General features: G+C 39.7%; 2 protein-coding genes across 6 annotated transcripts; both read left to right on the top strand.

Annotated features, from left to right (window-relative positions):
- Positions 1 to 2,476: 2,476 nt before the first annotated feature.
- On the top strand, positions 2,477 to 9,662 carry LOC119650725 (enhancer of split M1 protein-like). 5 transcript variants are annotated; one of them, XM_038053750.1, is made up of 4 exons: positions 2,477 to 2,629; positions 3,230 to 3,376; positions 3,458 to 3,709; positions 9,559 to 9,662. In XM_038053750.1, exons 1-4 carry the CDS (start codon positions 2,596 to 2,598, stop codon positions 9,612 to 9,614), a joined length of 489 nt encoding a protein of 162 aa, XP_037909678.1. In that variant the 5' UTR covers positions 2,477 to 2,595; the 3' UTR covers positions 9,615 to 9,662. The 5 variants fall into 5 exon arrangements, with proteins under 5 accessions (XP_037909678.1, XP_037909677.1, XP_037909680.1 ...); XM_038053749.1 differs by lacking the exon at positions 9,559 to 9,662 and adding an exon at positions 3,772 to 3,875; XM_038053752.1 differs by lacking the exons at positions 3,230 to 3,376; positions 3,458 to 3,709 and adding exons at positions 9,041 to 9,187; positions 9,269 to 9,496 and having other exon boundaries at positions 2,485 to 2,629.
- Positions 9,663 to 18,002: 8,340 nt separating this feature from the next.
- On the top strand, positions 18,003 to 19,300 carry LOC119650726. The gene is made up of 4 exons (XM_038053754.1): positions 18,003 to 18,159; positions 18,669 to 18,815; positions 18,886 to 19,134; positions 19,197 to 19,300. The coding sequence occupies exons 1-4, from the start codon at positions 18,126 to 18,128 to the stop codon at positions 19,250 to 19,252; spliced, it is 486 nt and encodes a 161-aa protein (XP_037909682.1). The 5' UTR covers positions 18,003 to 18,125; the 3' UTR covers positions 19,253 to 19,300.
- The last annotated feature ends 6,104 nt before the right edge of the window (positions 19,301 to 25,404 follow it).

The following is a 25,404-nucleotide window of genomic DNA, read 5'->3' as shown; positions in this document are numbered from 1 at the left end:
GGTGGATTCCAGATTTGTTATTTTTTTCATTTGATTACTGAACATTTTCCACTCGTTAGTTTTAGTAGTAATTGAGGAAAAGAAAATTTGATTACCAGGGCTCTGGGTGAGGTATTTATTTTATATTTTGTTTTGACCTTTTTCTTTCTTTTTCGCGGTGTTCCTTTAATTTTTTTTATTTTCATTTCCATCCATTTCATTATTTTTCCCCATTTGTATATTTGTTTCTTTAAATTTACCTATACTGGTTTTTTTACTTATATTGTGTGCAAGTGAAATTGCATGAATATTCATTTCGTTAATTTTTTTGCATGTATATAATTATTAACATAAACTAACTCTCTCTTCAATTTGAGGACTCACTTCTTCTCTTTTCTTCCTTAACCACGGAAAACTCTTAATTCAACTAGGGACATCCTCCAAAATCATGCCTTGAGGATGCCAACGGAAGGCGGGAACCTTAGAGGCCGCGTCTCACAAAACATTTGAGGCAGGGGAACATGGATCGAGGATGTGATCTGTCGTGAATGCTCCTTTTCGATCGCGGCACGCTGGCCTGGAGTTTTAAGGTTCCACGTGCGCGGTTGAGCCGTTTTTTTTTTCATTTTCAGGTTTACCTCGCGTGTGTTTATTTTGTTAGGCGCACGCGAATCCCCATGTTTGATGTGGGTGTCAGGACACTCAAATATTCAGGAGGTGAAACTTGTTAAAAAAGAAGGACAAAAAATGAATCGTCCGGTTTTGAGGCCGAGTCAAGATCACAGTGCGTTCTGCGCGTGTGTCCTAATCCATGTTGCTAAGCAACCTGTTATAAACAGCCAATATACACATATATACAAACCTACAATAGGAAATTGATAAAATGTCATTGCAATATTATTCGGATCGCCGCCTTATACAATTCGTTATGGCACGAAGCTGGAAAATGTCAATATCAAACGCAACTGCGATCCTGACTGAAAAGCGCTGCCCATCGGACGCTATTTTTTTTTGTCGCGCAAAACTTCAAGGCTTCCCTAGGCAGTTTCATCTCCTGTGTATAGCCTTCTTGAGCTGGCATTAAGGAGGCTGACAGACCGGTGTGGGTCTGGTTATATACTTGTAGGAACAAAGCTAGCATTTGGCGTTATACCATCTTGTTTTAAGATATTCTGAAGAGTGAAATCGCAAGGGTCTATGCAACCAAATGGAGAAATTTGGAACTCATGTGGGTAGGTGAACATATTTGTAAAAGAACTTGACGACTCAACCCTTAAGAAGAAGGCGTGAGAACTTTTGTAGGGTTTTAACCGGGACGCTATTCCTTGAACGACTGCAAGGAAAAAAAATTTGGTAGTTTGGCCGGGTATATGTAGCTAATGTGAGGAAGAGGAGCTGCATTTTATATGCGGTTGTTCATTCTTCTTCCATGAAGATATTTGGCAAGGGATTTCTTCAATGAAAAGCCTGTGCAACGTATGTCTTTGGAAGACGTTGTTAGATTTGTAAAAGTCTGCGAGGGACCACAATGGGTCCAACAAAAGGTTTGAGCGGTTAGATCTGCGGTTCCCCTAATCTCTCAACCTAATCTAGTTAAATATCTAAGAGTCATGAGAAGAGATGGGGATAAGCTTTCTCCTAATTGGCGATGATAAGTTGGACCAGTTTCATTCTTTGCGGTACTTGATTCCTAGTCCAGTTTATTCCTAGTGGGATAAGTTTAGAAGACTGTCTGCATGGCTTTTGTGTTTATGTTACCACGGTTATTGTGGTCCAATTATTTTGTAGGCGTTATATTGCACTGAGTGCCATACAATGCTATTAAAAACACTTCAATTATGGTTCTCCAAACTAGTTTCCAGTCGAACTGTCCAGAATGGACGCAATGTAATAGAAAATGTTCACTGCGTGGTAATGTGTTAGTTACTTTACCTTCTTCCTGAAATGTTTCAATATTTTTTGGTCATTTGGGCTGAATTAATTTGTTCCTTTTCCTCCTTCGTGAGGAGTGTAAATACCTAGCTGGTGGCAGAATTCCTGACCATCTTGCGTAATCTTACAACAACGGGGCAATAACAAACTGTAGTCACTAAGCGTTAGGAAACTTTTTTGGAAGATGACAAGTAACATATATTATGATACCATTAAATGATTACTCTAAGGTATCTATTAGACTATAGTATTTGCTGCTTCTTGGGATATCCTCTAAGGCCTCCTCTTCCGTGTTTATGAATTGTATCTTGGACTAAGGAGTCTCGTCAAGAATGAGGCCACTTGTTTGTTTCAAAATCCTGTATCGACCTAGTAAACAGGTTTCCATTCCTCCTTTGTTCGTCACCTTGTTAAAAATCGTATGGCAATCATTCACCATTGATAAGATATTTAGAAAATTAATTTATCTTTAAATTCTAATACAATGACACCATTGAATTTTAGCTTGACTAATTAGGAAAGAGATATTTTTTGGGAAATAATTCAATTCTTCAGTCAAGTCTCTATGCGATTGATAATTAGAAATCATGCGATAAACATGCGAATTGGTGATGCATTTCAATGGGTATATAAAAAGGCAACACACTCGCCCATTATTAAAGTTTACTGGTTTTCGCAGCCATAATGATCAAGTTCACGATAATTTGCCTTTCTTTCGGTAAGTCTTTTCTTGTGCTCAGTATCTTTATTCGCGTTCTCAAGTGTTGAACTAGGGTCGAATTGCGGAGAATTTTGGAATTTCAATTTAAATTCGGCAGAACTTTGTACGGTTATCGGGAAAATATTATACACATCTTGAAATAAGGCCATGGCGCAGTTGTATGGTTGACATTCTACAAGTACTTTGTGAATATTTGTTTTCCTTGGAGGTCAGTCGTAGGTTTTAGTGAAATGGATTTGGTGGTCAAGTTCTACACTCGTGGATGAGCTTCCTATATGGACATACGAATTCGGGAGCAAGTACTGGCAACATCAGTGTCAGGTATTAATCAACTTAGTGTTCCGGCGGTGGTGTCCGTGTGAGTCACGTCATGCAATGGAAGTTTCTAGCAAGGTTTTTGCGGAAGACTGATTTGGTCTGGAATTGCAGACAGGTGGTGCGCACATAACTCCGGGTAAAAATTATGACGTTCAAGGTCCCTTGCATTCGTTGTGCTATAAAAAGGAAATGACCAGATGCTATCCATCTCTTTAGTATGCAGGAGGATAACAATCTCAAATTATTCAAATCTCAAATTATTCAAATTATTTCTTCCAGCATGCGCATTGGGGGCTGAACCATTGCTTTGCATGCGCTATTGCGGAAACGAAGATGCAAGCTTAACTTGCGCAACCAATGGTGATAGTTATTTGCTGTTCAAGAACGAATGCGAGCTGAAGAATAAGGAATGCACTAGCGGAGAAAGTACGTTGTTTGTGAATTATCTCCAATATTTGATAGATTGAAATAATGACTATCTTTTAATTATTTGCATTCGACTTAAAGCTTGGACTACAAGTTCATTAACCAAATGCCTGAATAATGTTATCCCAATCAAGAGTCCGATAGTTGGCGTCCCCGAAAAGCCTGTGATTGAAATTCCGGAAAAGCCAGTTTTGTTGTCGCAGCGAGCAGGATGTGTAAGGCCATGCTATCTGTTATATCAACCAGTTTGCGGATATGATGGAAATGAATATAAAGCCTTCGACAATGATTGCTTCATGTCTACCGCGAATTGCAACAGGGATGCAAGTACAAGTGAGAACTATGATTTATGATATATGCAAGTACGTTTTCTAATATTTCCCTCATTTCCGTAGGCTTCCTTGCTGTTGGGCCTGAAAAGTGCAACATTCAAACTATCACTTCAAACTGATTCGATTCTCTTTTAAACTAAGGAATAAAGCTCAAAACAAATTTTAAATCAGTGTTTTATGTAGTTACTCTTTACATGTATATTGGGTGGGTTGGAATTATTTCCTTCCAGGAGCTTTCTCCTAGAAAAAGTGGTAGCCCAGTCGAAAACCAAAAACTACAGCTAACATTTTTTAATTATTATCATCAATGGTGCAACAACCGGTATCCGGTTTAGGCCTGCCTTAATAACGATGTTCAAATACCCCGGGTTTGCGATAAGGACCGTCAGTTCAATATCCCTTCCTATGAAATCATTCATCCTCCTGGAGGGGTACAAAATTTTTGGTGAAGTTTTTAATTGAACGTACCTAGGTATTCACAATTTTTCTTGCTAAGGACTGGGAAGATCATTGTCTTGCACAATAAGAGCTTTGACTCTATGGTAAGACGTTTCAGGTGGAACAGTTTTTAAAGACTGAGTTTAAGTCTTATATCTGCCAACAGTCGTGCGTTTTCATTAACCAGTGTTATTGGATGTTCCTTTGATTAGTGTGGGGTCCAAGATCTCATACCGCTATTCGATCTGAATGAAGGCAGTTTGCACATCTCGGGTTGTCCTTCGCATTATGTCAATATCGTCAGCATAGGCCAGTAGGTGGGGTCGACTTGAAGAGGATAGTTTTTTTCGCACTTAGGTCGGCATCATGGATCATTTTTTCCCAAGACCAGGATGGATGATCAGGCATTTTTTATTTTAGTCTATTGTTGGCAGTGCAAAATTTCGAAAACGATCCTGCCGCTTTTATTTGGCCCCGCACATTGGAAAGGGGTAGCCTACTCGGTCTTATTATTTATTGCATATTTAGTCGGAATACCGAGTTCCCTCATAAACGTGTACAGTTTTATCCTGGCTGTGCTATCATAGGCGACCTTGAAAGTTTCATCTGGAGTCAAATCTCTTTGGTATGGGGCGATGATGTTCTGCACGTATGGGGTTATCCAGCTTGCAAGATAGCGGAGACAGTGGAGAATTCTTATAGATGGTATCCTGCAAGTAATACTTCTATAATTGCTGCACTGAGTGATATGTTGCGTTTTATTTGTGGCGTAGATAATACCTCGTTGCCAGACGACAGAGCCTGATTCGCTCTTTCCAACCTTGAGCATAGGTTGATGAAAAGGTTAGTGTAGTGTGCCGCCATATTTAACCAGACTGGATGTAACTTGATGGGCTTCCGGCTAATGATTATTGTGGTGAATTGCTTGGTTTTTGTTTTGTTGGTCGTTTTAAGTAGGCAAGACCTCTTACCAGCCGATATAGTTTCTGTTGAGTATATAGTCATTCATTGCTCCAACATTCCCATACGGTTGCAAACATATTTCTCTCTTCGTCTCGATAGGATGAGTCTCTAGGTATATATGACTTCACTCTGCTAATGTGGTTGCTCCTCGTACTTCTCGAACTTATAGACTTGTTGGTTCTCCCAGGCTTCCTTCTTCTGTATGTGAAGTTACTTCTCCGCCCGACGGATTTCGGATCAAGTTTCTCCCCGAGGCCGCATTTGTAGAGATTGCGGCATTTTTCCGTTCCGTTGCTAGTTTGCAGTTAGTCGTTCTGGCGTTTTTGGCGTACTAATGATAACATTTAGGCTGTTATGAGGACCACTTTTTGATGCTTCATCTCCAGGACATTTGGTAGCAGCGGTTATTGCGGCATCCACGAAGGGGGAAGTTTTTTATGGATGGCTTTACTATTACCTGATTGTCAGAGGAGTTTCGAGGGGGAACTGCCATTTGAACCCGGGACACCATTCCAACGAGATAAATATCGGAGTCTACATTGGCCTATCTACATGTTGAGACATTCATTCATCAAGGCTGAGAAATGGCAGCGTTCGATTAACAATTTGGTTAAAAGTAGTCCCGCCAGGGGAGACCCAGGTTTACTGGACATCTTTCTGTGCAAACTTGGTACTTTCAATGACCACTTTTTGTGATGCTGTTAGTTGGATAATATGCAATTCAATCAATCATTGGTAATGTTATGTAATATATCTTTAGAATATGGGCTCGGTCCCTACTTGGATCTCTAAGTATCATTTTGATACCATACTTGGTGCAAGCTTCCATGGTTCGTTCCACTACGTCGTAGAAAGTATCCTTCTCTCCGATTCTGAAGCCTCCTCTGTAGGAACTTGAACTTTAACGCATAGTCGTTTGTTTGGATAATAGTAGATATAATATTTTGACTGACTGGGAAAGTACTCCGAGCACATGGTTTACTGGATGGCCCCTAATATATATAATACAGTGGCACTTCTTCAGGAGACTGGCTCTTGTCCAGCGCATTTGGTATTAATTAATGAAATTGATTGGTTTCATTCAATTGGGCGCTTTTTAGTTCGGCTCCTCTCTTTTGTAGTTAATATCTGATTCTGCTTCAGCAAGTGCCTTTTGCTCGAAACCTTCCATGGCTATATTTGAGAGGAGAAATTTTTACACACTTTTCACCAATCTCAACGTAAAGTGACATTATTCACTGTGTTTTATGGAGGTTGTCAATATTTGCATTGGTTTCCGAACAAATTCTATGTTAACAGGGAGACACACCGAATGAGGAGGCGCGCGCCAGGTGGATACGGATAAGGTAACATATTGATCCATGGAAGTGTAAATATGTATAGATGAGTTCATAGATGTTTCACATCCCTGCTTGCGTACTAAAATAGCTGTGGAAAGGACACTTTGAATTCAACACTAATATGGTGGGAGTGAACAGGTTGGCTCCAATCTACCGCAATGTTTCTGCGGTGAATAACTTGGCCACTGTGAGATCTAATGCGACAAGTGCAAACTTATAGGAAATGGACTCCCTCAGTTTTGTTATCAAAACTACTGGAAGGAAGATCACCAGTACACAGAACATGAACAAAAGCATAGATTTACAGAAGAGAATGAAGAAACAAAAATAAGAAAGAAGAACAAACAACTAAGATGATGGTAGTCTTGATACCCTCTTTGAGTTCACTGATCCGAAGCACAATGTACATAGGTACATTAATAATACTCTGACTCGGGCTATGAACCGATCCTGTCGAAAGGCAATAAAGGCATTACAATTCCCGATGTAAGACTGCAGCATTGCTAAGAATTCATCAGGACTAGCATACTGACAGTTATTACCTCGTAGAAGGCAGCCGAAGAATGGATAGCTGGTGGATAGATGGTGGTACCGGGCGAATTGTTAGGTTGTATGGAAAAATGAGAGGAGGTTGTCGCACAGGACAATGCGGCAATACCAGAAAAAAGCAAAAGAACTTCAAAGCTTTTGCTGAGAAAAGCGTTCTCAGCGAGGCCTTTCATTTGATAACCCACATGACTATATTCAATGAAAAAAAATGGTGATTCCTTTTCTAGGTATATGAGGAACTCTCTCATTTTCAACATGCAGCAATGTAATTTACCACATGCGTAGGGGTTCATTGTTCCCACCTTCCCCAAATTTCATGCTATTGGTACAGTTGTTTCTGAAAAAAGTGCAGACAGGCAGACAAACAGCTGGATCGACAGAGAGACAGATAGACAGATTCTAGTAAGGTTTTATTTAACAAAAAAACCTTAAAAATAGGAGTAGTAGGGGGCCTAGTTTTGAGTCTTGGATAACTCTAGAGGAAGGAGGGAGGGAAAGGAACTCTGCAGGATCCGTTGGAAAAGAAGGGCGACCTATTTGATAATTAAAGGGAGGGAAGCTGAGCAGAGATGGTTTGGAGAGGTATATGGTGTGGTTCCCAATATCAAAGCCTTTCCAGAAATCGGTATAAATGATATGTACTTTCCTGCCATGAATTAAGGTATTAAGGCATTTAGCAACGAAGCTGTTAAAGTCTAAAAGGTTCGAAGCAGCAGATTGATCTTGCATAAAGCCATGTTTTTCTTTCGCTATGAGGTAATTGAAGTGCGTGGTCAACCAGTCTTTGACGGATCTCTAGAAGATTTTGCAAAAAGAGGAGGGGAGTGAAATAGGATGATGGTTCACAACCAGTCCTTATTAGTTGGACTGGCTTCCTGCGATGCCGTCTAAGGTTTCCAGGTGCCCTTTGTAAATTGTGCTTTGGACCAAACAGTTTTGTCAATAAGAAGGTGATTTATTTATTACAAAGTGCTGGATTACTGACAGGTGCGGTGGTCAAGATAGTTGCGCTTAGTCTGTCAATGTCATTACCCCGGGTTCGAATCCTGGTCGTTTTGGATGTTTGCGTTCGAATTCGCCCTGCTGCTATAGGTTTATCCTTTGCACAGCATTAAGTATGATGATAATGAAACTGAAGCAAAGTCTCATTGTCACCTAAGACTGTGTGGATGGCTTGTACTCCACAAAGGAGTGAGCAGGAGAAATGCTTATATTCAGTATTGATAAGATATTTAGAAATTACCTTTTATCTGCAAATTTAAACACAATATTATCATTGAACTCTAGCTTCAGTAATTGTGAAAGAAAACAATTCAGTTTTTGTGTTCCAATTGCTATTGCTATTGATAATTAGAAATTGGGCAATAAAAATGTGAATTCGTGATGCATTTCAATTGGTATAAAAAGGTGACATCTTCGTTCATTATTAAAGTTTACTGGTTTTTGCAGCCATAATGCTTAAGTTCACGATAATTTGTCTTTCTTTCGGTAAGACTCAGTAGAAATATTATTGTTCTTCAAGCATTGCGCTAATATCGAATTTCAGAGGATTTCGAAATTTAAATTTAAGTTCGACAGTTTGTACGGTTATCGGTGAAATATTATATCCCATTTTGCTCGCAGGACATAGTGGAGTTGAAAGGATGACAATCTGCAAACATTCCAATTACGAATGTTAGCCAATCGTAGGTTTTAGCCAAATGGTTCTTAATTGTATTTAAAGTTCTATTCTTCGTCGATGAGCCTAAGGATTCGGGAAGAGCGAGTATTTGGAAAACCAGTGTCACGACTTAAACAATTTAGTGCTATAACGCTTTGAGTGCAAGTCGCGTTAGAGAATGGACTTTTCTAACTAGGCTTTTGCGGATGGTAGATGTGATTTGAAATTGAAGACAGGCAGGGCGCACATTACTAAGGATAAAAACTGTTGCCTCCAGTAATTCATTATGTCACACCTTGGTTTCAACCAACTGTCAATATAATGTATATTCACCTATGTAGGAGTGTAACAATCTAAACACTTTTCAAATTTTTTCTTCCAGCATTAGCATTGGGGGCTGGACCAATGTCTTGCATGCGCTCTTGTGGAAACGACGATACAAACTTAATTTGCGCAACCAATGGCGATAGCTACTTGGCTTTTAAGAACGAATGCGAGCTCAAAAATAAGGAGTGCACTAGTGGAGAAAGTATGTTATTTGTGGATTATCTTTGATATTTGATGTACTAAAATATTGACTACACTTTCCCTATTTACATTCGATTTAAAGCTTGGACTGCAACTTCCTTAACTAAATGCCTGACGATTCTTATCTCAGCCAAGAATGCGATAGTCAAAATCCCGGAAAAACCAATTTTGTTGTCACAGAGAGCAGGATGTTCGAAGGCGTGCTATCTGTTATATATGCCAGTTTGCGGATATGATGGAAATGAATACAGAACATTCGACAATGATTGCTTTATGTCTCTCACAAATTGCAACAGGGATGCAATTACAAGTGAGAATTGTAATTTACGCTTTATGCAAGTAGGTTCTCTAATATTGCCCTCAATTCCGTAGGTTTCCTTGCTGTTGGGCCTGAAAAATGCAACATTCAACCTGTCACGTCTAATTGATTCTATTGTCTCTCAAACTAAACAATAAATTTGAAAATACATTTTAAATCAGTCTTTTAGTTACCCTCAACTCAAACTGTATGGGCAGATTGGAAATATCTCCTGCGAGGGGTTTTCTCTTTGATTTCCCAGAGGTATATCTAATAAAGTCGGAGTCTAAAACCTAAAACTATTTTTATTGAATATCACTTAACAGCTAGTATTAGTTAACGGTGCTCCTCAATGTTTTCAACATTTATATTTAAGATTATTCTAGTTTCCAATTCTCTGCGACCAGTAGAGGGAGAATCCGGGGTCAGGGTGAAAATTATGCGAGAAAATCGGACTTGGCCTGAAAATTATATGAGTCCCGGGGGACAATAAAAGTCCGGGGCTGGTGGGAATCCTCTCCCCCTTTTTCTACTACTACTCGTCAGGCCTGCCTGGACCTCTATGAATTTAGTTGAAATTTCGCACCAACTATTGGCTTGTGACAGTATAATCCAATCAGCAACTTGGGTTCTCTAATTGGCAGCGTTCTTTTTTTTATGCGCAAGGATTATTTTCTATTTTGAAACAATTATTTTTAAAGCTTTTATTTTGAATTTTTTTAGATGTCCGCAGACGGTTCAAGGGTAATATGTGCCACAGTATTGTATGTTGCATGGGATGGTCACTCTTTTCAGCCACCTACAATTCTTACTTCCACCTTCCCCTTCGAGTAATGCATTTGTAGGCGAGGTTGAGCGATTAATTTCTTGGACCGTAAAATTGGATGCCATGCTACAGATGGGTTAGTGGTGTTTATATATTCAAACAATGATAAGGGGAACTATTAACATAAATAATATCGGAAGAACCAATGATGGGGAGCTTAAATTGACAAACGAAAAGAATTCTCTCGAAAGAAGGTCAAAAGTTCGATTTTACTTAGCGTCACCTCACAACGGAATATCAGAGAATCACCATAAATGGACAACATCGGTATCCGGTCTAGGACTGCCTTACTAACCAACTCCAAAATGCCGAGGTCCATCAATACGATATCCTTGGTTGTTGGCTGGTGTCCTGGCCTAAGTCATCGCTTTATCTGATGCAAAGTGTGTTACATTTTATTCTTTTACCTTAAATGTCGTCCCTATAGATTTTCCGGGCTGGATCGTCTTCCTCCGTATGGAGGTGGCCCGTCCACCGCAGCATATTTATGCTCGGTTGTTATATCGCTCATAAGTTTTAGCGGTATATGTAGGTCTCCAAAAATTCTTGGCAGAATTGTACTCCCAAACAAAGTTACGAGTTTGCAATTTTTCCTGCTAAAATTCTAGGACTTCGGAAGGACTGATAAGATCATTGTATCGTCTCCTGATACTATGATGAGACGTTTCTAGCGTAACCGTCACTGAAGGCTAAAATGGCCTCTGTTGATTGTCAACAACCATGCACGGATTTTGTCGTCATAGCTGTTATCGATTGATATTTTCGATCACAGAAAAAAAAAATCAACTGATTGACAGTTGTAGTCCCCTATCTTTATTGTTTTCATAGATTAGTTTCATTGGATATTGTTGTTGATTTTGTTTTTGGTGTTGACGTTGACACCATGTACTTCGTTTTGCCTTCATTAATGTACAGTCCAAGATCTCGACAGGAAGGCAGTTAGCACATCCCAGGATGTTCTTTGCTGGGTTGACTTGAAGAGGGTAGTTCTTTTCGCACTTACATCAGCATCACGGATCACTTTTTCCAAGGCTAGGGTAGAAAGGATGGATGATCGAGTATCTCTTGTTTAGACTATTTCATTTGTCCTCGTCTATTGGAGGGGGGTAGCCTAGTCGATCGTATTATTTATTATAAATTTGGTCGGAATATCGAGTATTTTCATGGACGTGTACAGTGTTATCCGGGCTGTGCTATCATAAGAGACCTTGAAAATTTATCTGAAGTGAAATCTCTTTGGTATGGGCCGATGATGTTCTGGGCTTCTGGGGTTATCCAGCTTACAAGATAGCGGAGACAACGGAGAACTTTTTTATATGTTATCTCGCAATTGATACATTTGACAAAGAGGGAATTCTGATTTCCGACAGAATGGGCATATTGGAGCGATGGGTAGAGTACTTTGTTGAATTACTGAACAACCAGAACATCGGCGAGTTGGAGGTCCCGCCAACTGAAGACGACGGACAAATACTATCACCACCTAGTATAGAAGAAGCAGTCCGTGGAATTTATCGGCTTAAAAATCATAAGTTGCCGATGGAATTACAGCCGAATTGGTTAAATATGGAGGCGACCAGTTACACCAAGTGGTTGATGAATTTGTACTGAAGGTATGGGACAGCGAATCAATGCCTGACGAATGGCAACGAGGCATTATCTGTCTCATACATAAGAAGGTAGATATCATACAGTGCAAGCAATTATAGAGGTATCACGTTGCTGAGTACCGTCTATAAGATATTCTCCGCTATCTTGCTAGGCCGGACAGCCCCATACGCCCAGAACATCATTGGCCCTTACCAAAGAGGCTTCACTCCAGGTAAATCAGCAACAGATCAGATTTTCTCTGTGCGGCAAGCGATGGAAAAACTGTTGGAATATGGACAACAGTTGCACCATCTGTTCATCGACTTTAAAGCCGCCTATGATAGCATAGCCAGGGTAAAACTGTACACGGCCATGAGAGAATTCGGTATCCCGACGAAATTAATAAGACTGACTAGGCTGAACCTGACCAATGTGCGAGGCCAGATAAAAGCAGCAGGATCACTCTCAAGACCATTCGACATCAACAACGGTCTACGACAAGGGTATGCCCTACCATGCGTCCTCTTTAACCTGGCTTTCGAGAAAGTGATCCGTGATGCTAAGGTAAATGCAAGAGGTACGATCCTCTTTAAGTCCACCCAACTACTGACCTACGTTGACGATATCGACATCATGGGAAGAACGACCCGAGACGTACAAACTGCCTTCATCCAGATCGAGCAGGCGGTGATTGGCGCGAGATCTTGGGCTGCACATCAATGAAGGCAAGACAAAGTATATGGTGGCAACGTCAGCACCGGAAACTAACCAACCAACAGCATCAAACCGCATTGTCCAGACGGGAAGAATAAAGATAGGAGAATACAACTTTGAGGCCGATGATAATTTCTCCTATCTAGGATCGAAAATCACAACCGATAACAGCTATGATGATGAAATCCGCGCACGGTTGTTGTCAGCCAATAGAGCCTTTTTCAGGTTACAAAAACTGTTCGGCTCGAAACGTCTCACCATAGGGTCAAAGCTCTTACTGTACAAGACTACGATCTTGCAGTCCTCATGTATTCCTCGGAAACTTGGGTGCTTAGCAAGAAGAATAGCGAACTCTTGGCCGCGTTCGAGAGAAGAATCCTTTGAAGAAGTTTTGGCCCACTACATGAGAATGGACGATTCCGTAGCTTACATAACGACGACCATGACCGTCAGATTGTGGATGAAATCCGGCTCAATAGGTTACGCTGGGCGGGTCACTTAATCCGTATGGATGAGGATGATCCCACCCGGAAAGTCTATAAGGGCTATAAGTATGGTAGAAAAAGAAGACGAGGTGGACCCTGCCTAAGATGGAGCGATGGCGTAGGTCAGGATGCCAGACAGCTTTTAGGGATATCGAATTGGTGGACCTCGTCGCAAAACCGGGATGTCTGGAGTTGCTTATTCAGGCAGGCCTATACCGGATACCGGTTGTTGCGCCGTTGATGATGATGATGATACTTACTTGTACTCTACGTGAGCGTAAGTTGATGTATAGCTTGGTGTAGTCTGACGCCTCCATATTTAATCAGCTCGGCTGTAATTTGATCGGCTCCCAAGTGATGATTCTTAAGGTGATGAATTACGTGTATCTTATCTTATTAGTCGGCAATCAGATTTTTCTCTTTGTCTTCATAGGATGAGTATCTAGGTATATATGGCTTCATATCGCTGACTTGTTGGTAAAACTTGCGAGCTTAGTGTGGTTGTTCCCCGTACTTCACGAGCTTATAGACATGTTGGTTTATCCCTTCTTTTGTATGTGACGTTACTTCTCCGTTTGTCGGCTTTCGCGTTAAGTCTCTGCCCGAGGCCGCATTTGTGGAGATTACTGCACTTTTTCGTTGCGTTGCTAGTTTATAATCATAATCGAACAAGTCGTTCTGACTTTTTTTTGTGATTAGGGCCAAATATATTTTCGGAGTATCAATGATGACGTTTTTTCTTGCCAATATACGTCAACATTCTTGCAAGCCATTATTACGCTGGATGGCTATGAAGATCACTTGTTGATGCTTCACCTCCAGGACATCTTGTAGCTGCGGTTGATAGACTTTCTTATGAATGGCCTTACTATTACCTGATTGTCAAAGGTGAGTCGAGGTTGTATTCCCATTCGAACCCGCAGCACCATGTCAATGAGATAGTGATTCGAGCCTACATTTGCCCCACGTTTATTTGTGGATCTCTTTCTGTGCAAACCAGGTACTTCCAACGACCACTTTTATTATATCACTAGTTGGATAATATGCAAAATTAATGCATATCCCGATGGAAGCTATGGCAGTATTGCTTGCATACGGATTCGCTCTCTACTTGACTGAGTATTATTTTGATACCATACCTGACGCAGCCTTCCAGGGTTCGTTTCGCTTCTTCTTCTTCTCTTTTGACTCTGAAGCCCCTTTTGTACGGCTGTGAACGTAAATGTGGCTAAGATTCCGAGAGAGTGCAGCAGATTTAATATTTTGGCTGACTAGGAAACCTACTCCAAGCATAAGGTTTACTGAATGGCGCTATAATATAGTAGCTATAGTGGCTCTTCTCCAGGAGATCCGACCTTATCCAGCGCATTTGATATTAATTAATTAATTTTACTAGACACCTTCCATGGCTAAATTTGGGAGAAGACATTTTTACACACCTTTTGTCATACGAGTATGTAGGGAGTCCCATCGATCTCAACGTAAAACGATGTTATTCACTGTATTTTAGTGCAATTGCCAATATGTGGAATGGTTTTGAAACAAATTTTATTTGACAGACAGGCAAACGCACAGAGGCAGGAGGCAGATAGGACAATTGACCAACCGAACTATAAATAGGTACGCATGGATTCATGGGGAGGTGAAGTTTCACATTCACATCTGCGGCGGGGACTATTGGAAAGAAGCCCACCAGCACACAGAACACGAACAAAAATGTGGGGCTACAGAAGAGAATGGTGAAGAAACCTACCTAATACGAAAGAAGAAGGAGCAACTAAGGCAAATTAGCGACATGCTTAATGCTCTCTGGGAGGTCGCTGACCTGAACCACAATGTACACATGTACATTGATTCGGGCCATTAATATAAACCAAACCATGCCATTAATTGAACTGCCTATACAATTCGGCGGAATTAGTAAATGTCACGATGCTACTGAAAAGGAGTAAATACTATTAGTTCCGAGAAGCCGCCATGCGACAGCAAAAAGGCAGTACCAAGCGCTTTTTACAAGGCTGTGTCTGAAAATGAGAGGTGCAATTGGCGAAACCGGAAAAAGTTAATAAAATTCCAAAACTTTTGTTGAGGAAGCCGGTCTAAACGAATATTACAATTTAACAGGGAAAGTAACAGGGTGCATATAAAGCCTCGAGCAAAAAGAAGAAGAATATGAGCTGTCGTAGCGGAAGGTCGCGGTTCAAGTCTCATTGGTGGCAGAGGGATTTGTTATCGTGGCTGGATGCCGGATACCAGTCGACTCAGCTGTAAATGAGCACGTGAGTCAAATAAAGATAATAATCTCGGGCGAGCGCAATGCTGACCACATTGCCCCCTACAGTGTTCTGTAATCCTGTAGTGTACCGTTATGTTCTTGAATGAAGTGCTCTAACACACTTCAAGACCCTGATCCAATATGGATGGTAACGATTAAAATTAAACAAGTCGGGAAACCGGAAGCTAGACGCTTCAGGTATGAAAGGTTTTGTGTATTTCTTTTATAAAGAGATTTGGGTGTGCATTTGTCCCATTAGCATGTAGCACGTAAAATATGCATATATTATGTGAAAATAGCCACTTTCAAGTGATATTGACATTTATAGCCTTGAATTTGCAGAGGAGCGCAGATTTGACCTAGTATAACTTTGTTAGTAATAGTGCGATTTTCATCAAATTTGGCAGAATCATGATCTATACTGTAGCCTACATTGCTGCAAAATTTTGTGACTCTAGGGTGAACTTAAGGGGGGTTTTCCTGTCAATTACTAAAAATTATAATAATGTACTATTATTAACTTTATTTGAAAAGGTATTGGTATGGAGGGTATTTCGGAGCCTGGGCACCATATAGCGGCGGCCCCCTGATTTTTTCCAGATTTTTCGGTAGGGTAGTTCCTGAGAATGGGTTCGTTAAAAAAATGACCACTTTCAACCCCCCGCACTCCCCACCTTTTCAGCAAAAGTCAAAACTAATACCGGCTTCGAAAAGTACTTACCGAGACCTTTAATTTGATATCCCACATGACTATATTTGATGAAAAAAAAATTTACACCCCCCTTTTGCATGTAAGGGGACCCCCCCTTAAATTCGTCGTAAGAGGATGTAACTCACTATATGCGTGAGCGTTCACAGTTCCCACCTTTGTACCAAATTTAGTGTCAATCGCTATAACCGTCTCCGAGAAAAATGCGTGTGACGGACAGACAGACAGACAGACAGACAGACGGACAGACAGACAGACAGTAAACCGATTTTAATAAGGTTTTGTTTTACAAACAAAACCTTAAAAAAAGGAAAGTTAACAGAAGAGCTGAAGTAAGTCGGAAAGGAAAATACAATTATGTGATGAGGCAAATATCAATCCATGAGCTAGACCCTAAAGGGTAGGGTTAAACTTAGGGAAGGAACACCGAACAAATTAGCTGTACGTTGTTGGTGCTCTTTGACAATATTCACAGGTATAAAAGTTTAAGGAAGAATTAGAACCGACGCATGTGGGATTGCTGCCCACTAAAAATTGTCCCCCGTCTTCTCGCCCCTGCCCGTGTGACATTGCCTTCAGTTGGTCCTAATTCTAAACATACCTATTTGAGCTTCCCCTATTATACAGATAATTCAATTAAATTTTATGGATATGTGCCTATCTGTAGTATTCAATTTAGCTTCTTTTTCTTATCTTCGGGCAATGAAGCACCAAATATAATCTCAGCAGTCCGAACGATTGTCCGGGCTGTTGCGTGACTGCGGTCATTAGAGAACGTCGTACAAGTATGTGTCGCATCTTCTGCATTGATGAACCAGGACAATCGATCAATCTTTGATGCATATAAAGAACTTTGTGGTTCATTATCCTTTGAAATACGCCCTTCACATCTTTGTACATTTTAAAGAAATATTTTATCATGGATGTTGATATTTGATCAAATAGTTGTAAAAGCAGCATATGATAAAATTAGTTCATATGTTGAAGGGAATAATCTGGTATGGATCTTGCTATGACCCCAGGTATCTAACAACGTTATGTATGTTCTGTTAGGTATTTATCTTCTTAATGTGAAGGTGTTTACAAGATTTATTATTTACTTATCTAATGAAAGGAACATTGTCTAGAAGAGATTTCCAATTACGTACTGTGCTCAGAGCAATCGCCAAGTAGGAAGCTACGCTTAAAACGAAGAAGAGGGGCAGAAACAAAGAAACCAAACAACAACAGCGTAATCTCGGGATCGGGGAGTGAAAGAAGTTGCCGAGTTCCCCAAAGAGAACTTCAAAAATATCGGTTAGAAAGGTAGGGGAGTTGCATGATAATTAAGGAGGGGGGACCTGAGCAGAGACAGTTTGGAGAGGGATATGCTGTGGTTAACAGAACGAAAGGTTTTAGAGAAATTGGTATAAATAACATGTATTTCCTACCGTGAGTTATGTTAAGATATTTAGTAACGCATCTCTCGAGGATTTTAAAAAAAGAGGAGGGGAGAGAGATAGTGTCGTAGTTCACAGCCAGTTCATATTTGCTAGACTGGCTTCCTGGGATGTTGACTGTTCATTTCTCCATTATAAATTGTGTTTTAGACCTAGGAGTTTTGTATACAAGAACAAAAATTGTATACGACACTCGTAGGTCCAAAATACAATTTATAAAGGGGGAATGAATGATGAATGATTTGTTCTGGATTACTACCTCAATCATGGTTTTCATTCGTCCTTTGTCTATTATTTTGTAAAAACTCGTATGCAGCATTCATTTATCAATAATGAATTATATATGTATATTATTTATAGATATTTAGAAAATTACTTTATCATTTAATTTTAATACAACGCAATGTTATCATTGAATTTTAGCTTCCGTAATTATGAAGGTAATATTTTTTGGGAAATCATTCCATTCTTGTCTTTCAGGTTGCTGTGCTATTGATAATTAGAAATCATGCGATAAAAATGCGAATTTGTGATGCATTTCATTGGGTATAAAAAGGCGACAGACTTGCTCATTATTAGAATTTGTTATTTTTTGCAGTCATAATGATCAAGCTCACGATAATTTGTCTTTCTTTCGGTAAGGCTTTTTTCTGTTCTCAGTAAATATATATATCAAGTGTTGTGCTAGGATCGAATTTGGGAATTTAAATTCAAGTCCGGCAACAGTTTATACGATTATCTGTGAAGTATTTTATATTACCTTGAATGCCAGTTGGACGGATGACATTCTGCAAGTACTTCAATTACCTGAATAATATTTGTTTTTTGTGTTTCAATGAGCAGGAGGTTTGATCCAGATATTTTTTTATTGCTAAGTTCACGAATTCGGGAATAGCAAGCATCGGAAATATCAGTTTTATGCCTTAATCTCAGTGCTGCAATAATGTATAGTGCAAGACACATTATAAAACAGAGTTTTTTGGCAAGCCTTTTGCGGAAGACTGATGTGATCAGGCAGTGCATACATTATTAAGAAGGTGCCATGATTCGGGGGCTTTAAAAAAAATTTAAACAAATGTCAAAATTATTTTTATTCTCCTTTAGGAATATAACAATCTCAATATTCTTCAAAATTCTTTCTTCCAGCATGCGCATTAGGGGCTGAACCATTGCTTTGCATGCGTTATTGCGGAAACGAAGATCCAAACTTAACTTGCGCAACGAATGGTGATAGTTACTTGGTTTTCAAGAACGGATGCGAGCTCAAAAATAAGGAATGCACTAGTGGAGAAAGTACGTTATCTGTGAATTATCTCCAATGATTGATGGACTAAAATAATGGCATTACTTCCTTTATTTGAAGCTTGGACTACAATTTCCTTAACTAGATGCTTGAAGACTGTTATCTCGGTCAAGGGTCCGATAGTTGAAATCCCGGAGAAGCCTGTTATTGAAATTCCGGAAAAACCAGTTTTGTCGCAGAGAGCAGAATGTGCAAAGGCGTGCTATCTGTTATATATGCCAGTTTGCGGATATGATGGAAATGAATACAGAACGTTCGATAATGATTGCTTCATGTCTGTCACAAATTGCACTAGGGATGCAAGTACAAGTGAGAATTGTAATTTACGCTCTATGCAAGTATATTTTCTAATATTCCCGTCAATTCCATAGGTTTCCTTGCTGTTGGGCCCGAAAAATGCAACAGCCAACCTGTCACGTCTAATTGATTCCATTGTTTCTCAAGCTAAACAATAAAGTTGAAAATTTAAAGCAGACTTTTAGTTTCTCTTTACTGGTTGGCTTAAATGCATAATCGGACAAAGGGTGATTGATGTTTTTTATTTTTTTTTCTTCATGTTTTGAATACGTTCTTTTGTACGAATTTATCATTTTTGCAAACAAAACCTTATTAAAATCGGTTCAATGTCTGTCTGTTTTTTTTTTTTTGAGGAGGTGGAAATCTTTAAAGGACACTGGCCTGAACACGCCAGCGTGTGAGATTCTAACCCACTAAAACTACCCCCGACTCCCCCCAAACCCCCTAGAACCACCGTATTGTATTACATCACGGGGCAGAGTCAGCTCATTTTAGCTTGGTCCCCTTTCGTCTCTACGCGGCGTACGTAACCACGCTTTTCTATTCTCCTTTGCCTTTCGCAGTTTGCTCTGGATAGATACGACCATGGAGTTGATCGCATCCCAGTCTTCCTAACATGCTAACATTCTTCGCACCAGATTCTCTGGTGTGAGCACCTCTCCTAGGTTCTTCCTTTCCTCCACAAACCTTGGACAGTAGAAGAATACATGCTCTAGGTCCTCTGAGACTGCATCGCAGTTTGGACAATCGGGTGAGGTATTTAGTTTAAACCTGAACAGGTTTTGGCGATATCCTCCATGCCTCGTGAGAAACTGAGTAAGATTATAATTAATCTCACCGTGCCGTCTCTCCAATTAATCCTTGATGGCAAGGATTAGCCTGTGTGTTCACCGACCCTTTCCCGAGCATTCCCAACGCTCTTGCCATCTATTTAGAAATTTCTCCCTTTCGGCGTCGATAAAGGAGAGATTGACTTCGCATTATATATATTCGTCATCTCATCTGCTAAGATGTCAATGGGTGTCATTCCAGAGATGACGAATGCTGCATCATCTGAGACAGTCCTGAATGCCGATCGCACCGTTAGGGCTGTTCTTCTGTAGACTGAACTCAGTTTGTTAGCGTTAAATGCAACCTGCAATGCCTTTCCCCCAAACTGGAGCTGCATCTGTCTGTCTGTCTGTCACAGGCACTTTTCTCAGAAACGGTTATACCGATTGACATGAAATTTGGTGCGAAGGTGGGACCTGCGGACCCCCAGACATGCAGTGAGTGATATCCTTCTACGTTGAGATTTAGGGGGGGGGGGGGTCCCCATACATGTAAAAGGGGGGTGCAAAAATTTTCCAGTTCACCAAATATAGTCACGGGGGTATCAAATGAAAGGTCTTAATTAGTACTTTTTTGAGATTTGTTGAAAAGGCGGGGAGTGGGAGGGGTGGAAAGTGATGATTTCTTTAACGGCCTCATTCTCAGAAACTACCCAATTGAAAAATCTGAAAACAAAAAAACATGAAGCTGCCTCTATATGGTGCCCAGGCCTCAAAATACTCTTCATATCGATATCTGTTCAGATTAAGTTAATAATAGTATATTACCATACTTTTGGGGAAATTGAGTAAAACCCCCCGTAAGTTTACCTCAGAGTTATAAAAGTTGGTAGTAGTATAAAATATAATATGAAGCATATTATCTCCAAGTTTGATCAAAATCATACTATTAGTAACAAAGTTACAGAAGCTCAAAGTTGTCTTTACCGTGTAAATTTACAACCCGAAGTAATAAATTTGACGTGCTAAATCCATGTACATAACGGGTTACGTAGAAGTGGGATAGTTCTGCACTCAAATATACTCACACAAGAAGCAAACAAAACCTTTCATACCTGAAGCGCCCAACATCCGGTTTCCCGACTTGTTTTAATTTATATTAGTCTTTTCGATAATGAACAGACCTTACAGGCCAGAAAAGAAGTATGTAACATATTTTTATTAAACCTCTCTATAAAAAAGGACCAACAAAATACAAGCAAAAAGCTAAGTCAAACAAATAATCGGTAAAACGCTTCAAAATGGGATTTTTTGAAGCATTTGCTTTTACTGTTATCACTGTTTCTTAGCTTCGGGGTATCGAGGGACGAGATTTACACCAAATTTGGGAGAAATATTATTTTAATTCTGCTGAATGGCCTTCTTAAGCTTCTCGACATTTTTAAATTTTAATTTCTCTAATTTTAGTGCCAATTCTTCGTAAATGTATTCAATAACATTCAGATCGGGTGACGGCGAAGGTATTTTCAGAAATTTCGGACAGTTGTAGATGAGCCACATTTCAGGAACATAGGAATGTGGCTAAGTTCGTTGTCCTAAATAGAAGGCAAATTTATCTAATATGTTCAGCTCCTTAGCACTTTGCCTCACATTTTCTTTAAAGAACTATAAATATTTGAATCTATTCATTTTGCCGTCTATAAAATAAAAATACCATATTCCTGGGCTGGGAGAACCCTCCCATATCATCACTGTCTCTCCACCATGTTTGGTAGTGGCCCGAATATTTTGGGGATTGAACTCTATATAAGGTTTCCATCAGAGCCATGCAGATTAAATTGTGTAAATAATACCTGGTTGTTGCATATGAAACGGCCGTTTTGGCAATCAAGTGAAGTTAGTTGCGATTTTGCTGTATCAAAGAACCACCAGTTGGCACTGTTGGTGCCGGATAACAAAGTATAAATACTCGTTCATTTAATCAAGGAGTCATTTCAGTTTTGACCATCGTTGTGATAACAGTGAATAAAAAGGAATAAAAGGATGGAAAAGAGTCAAGAACGTATACTTTTTCTGTATGAGTTCAAACTCGGTCATAAAGCAGCGGAGTCGACCAGGAACATTAACAGGGCATTTGGAGCTGATACAGTAAGCGAACGAACCACAAGGCGGTGGTTCGAAAAATTGCCGTCAGGCGACGTAAATCTTCAAAGTGGGCCACGTGGACATCCAGGACCATCGATTGACAACACGAATTGCATTTGCTAGTCGAATCCGACACACGTCAATCTGTGGAAGACATTGCAGAGAAACTGGGCGTACATTATTCGATAGCTTCCCGGCACTTGCAACAACTTGGGAAGGTGAAAAACTCGGCAAATGGGTTCCGCATGCCCTTATGGAAAAAAATGGCGCTTCGAATGGAAATTTACAGTTCTTTACTCTCCCGTAACAGAAGCGATCTCTTTTTGAACAGAATAGTGACATGTGATGAAAAGTGGATATTATACGACAATCGCCGCAGATCAGCACAATGACTAGATGCTGATGAGCTACCGAACCATATACCGAAACCGAGCCTCCAGAAGAAGGTCATGGCGACTGTTTGGTGGTCTACAGCTGGCGTTATCCACGATTCTTTTTTGGTACCTGGAGAAACGATAAATGCACAGAAACACTGTGCCCAACTCGAGGAAATGCACCAAAAATTGAGTATTCAACGGCCGGGATTAGTCAACAGAGACGGTGCGATATTCCTTCACAACAATGCACGACCTCATGTTTCCAGACCAACGGATCAAACGTTGAACGAATTGCATTATGAGACTCTGCCTCATCCACCATATTCACCGGACCTTTCGCCAACGGACTACCACTTTTTCAAGCATTTGGATCATTGTTTGGCGTAATAACAATTGAGGAATGACAAGGTCATCAAAATTGCCTTCGACGAGATTATCAACCCCTGAAAATTGGACTTCTACGAAACTGGCATATATGCCCTTGTATCTCGCTGGGAGAAGTGTTTTGAATCGACTGGTACCTATTTTGATTAAATACATAAATGTTTGTTAGCTTTACAGTCGTTTCAAATTTTAATACCAAAACGGCCATTTCATTTGCAATATATATATAAAGGTGAAAAATCATTTGAATTATCGAAGTTTTCGGTATTTACCTTTTTCTAAAGGTCAATATCCTTGTTGAAATGTTCTTTATGGAGTTAACTTGAAACTGAACTTTTTTGAAACTGAAACTTTTTTTTACTTACTTATGTATGGAGTTTTTCCAGCTATTCTGCCATGAAAATCATATTCCCCAAGAAAATTGCCAATCGTGCCGCGCAAACATCCTTTTCCAAATCGTTTTGGATTATATTTTTCAATTCATTTGCAATTAACAAATATTTTATCTAACTTCTTTTAGAATACGTCGCTCATCATGATGTCGAGTTTTTTCCCCTGAGCAGTTCTGCTCTTATTTTGAATTTGAAAATTTTGTTTACAATGTTTTATAACGTCTAATCGGTGAAGTGGTTTCTACAAACAATGTAGCGTTATTATTAGGTGACGTATTTCGAGAGTTGTTTGTTTTGGCATCGACAGGCATTGCTTCCATATTCTTTCCCTTTCGAAGAAAACTTGAATTATACTCTTAACCAACTTACCAATAACACATAATTTTGGCAAGAAAGTACCGTTAAATTCTGCTGATTTGTCTGTGTGTCCGATTATTCGTTTGACGTATATTTTTGCCTATTCCTTGTTGCTTTGATTTGTCTTATACAAAACCTTATTAAAATCGTGTCTGTCTGTCTGCACACGCATTTTTTCCAAAACGGCTCCGAATGATATTTGGTGGACATCTGGGAACTATGAAATCCCACATATATGAGTAATATAAATTTAGGTGGAGTTTAAAGGGGGGCGGCAACATGAAAAGTGGGGATAAAAGTAAAAGGGTAGAAAGGGGTAAACGTTTTTCACCGCATACAGTCATGTGGGGTATCAACTGAAAGGTCTCGAATAGTTCTTTCCGAAACTGATATAAGTTTTGACATAAAGTGAGACAGGACTTATTTTCGGAAGCTACCCAACCCAAAAATTTGAAAAAAAAAAACGAGGATGATGTGTTTATGTGAAATCTAGGCCTCAAAATATGTCCCGTTCCGATATCTGCTTTGTAAATTTACTCATAGCATATTACCAACTTTTAGAAATTGACTGGACTTTTGCTTTCTTGTTGTGCATTAAAATCGGTTTACTGTCGGTCTGTCTGCCACTAGCACTTTCCTTAGAAATGGTTGTACGGATTGACATGAAATTTTGTGAAAAGGTAGGGACGCCCACGTATGTAGTGAAAATTTTCTCGATTAGTACTTTTTATTGCTTACCTCAGTTCTGACATTTAACGCAACTAAGGGGACGGCGGGGGCTTGGGAATGGTCGCTTTTTTCACGGACTCATTCTCAAAGCCTACACAACCGAAAAATTTAAAAAAAAAGCACGAAGCTGCCACAGTACGTTGCCTAGGCTCCGAAATTCCCTCCATACCGATATCTGGTCAAACTAAGCATATTAAAAACTCCCCCGCAGTTCATCTTAGAATCAGCAACATAGGCGATAATATAGAGCATAATCCTATCAAGTTTGGTGGAAATTGCCCTATTACTAATAATGTTATAGTAGGCCAAAGCAGTCACTTCGTTGTAAATTCTGGCATATCCTTATGTACATTACATGCCAGGTGCAAATGGAGCAAATGTCCACTCAAATATTTTTATATGAAAAAAAGAAATACACAAAACCTTTCATTCCTGAAGCATCCAGCTTCCAGTTTCCCGACTTGTTTAGTCGAAGTCGTTTTCATTTCCTTTTTAGATGTCCGTAGACGGTTCAAGGGTATTATGTGCTGTAGCATGGCATACTGGTCACTCTTGTGTGCTACTTATAAATCTTTCTTTTACTTTGCATCTGGAGGCGGTGGGAGGGGGTGAGCGGTGGATTATTTAATCTGGAAAATAAGATCCTATGCTATATATGGCATAGTAGTGACTGTACACTCGAACAATAATAAGAGTGGGGATCTGAAAGTATCAATGATAGCGAACTTAAATCGGCAGACGAGAGAAAGCATGATAGGGTATCGCCTTGTCTTAAATGGTTATTAATGGTAAAGGGTCTGGAGAATGATCCTTTTGCTATTATCCGTTTTGCAAATTGGTCAGCGTTGGCCCAGTCAGTCTTATTCCTGAAATGCCGAATAGGAGTTATTTCCCATATACCGATATTTTGAGGACCAGTTGTCTAGACTAAGGATCACTGAAGAAGAGGACAACTCGTCCTCGAAATATGATATATGGGTTTATGGGAAATAAAAATTTTTATTCGGCATTTCAGGGAAAATTTAGTCTTTCCTTTGGTTTTTTCTTAATAAAAAATAAGCCGGACAAAACGACATATATAACAGTAGAATCAGTCTTATTCGTTTTGTCGGGATACAAAGTTCTCTC

The sequence above is a fragment of the Hermetia illucens genome, chromosome 3, assembly GCF_905115235.1.
Source record: "Hermetia illucens chromosome 3, iHerIll2.2.curated.20191125, whole genome shotgun sequence".
In the NCBI taxonomy this organism is placed as follows: domain Eukaryota; kingdom Metazoa; phylum Arthropoda; class Insecta; order Diptera; family Stratiomyidae; genus Hermetia; species Hermetia illucens.
Note: the sequence above shows the minus strand (reverse complement) of the source record. Positions and strands in the feature narration are given on the sequence as shown.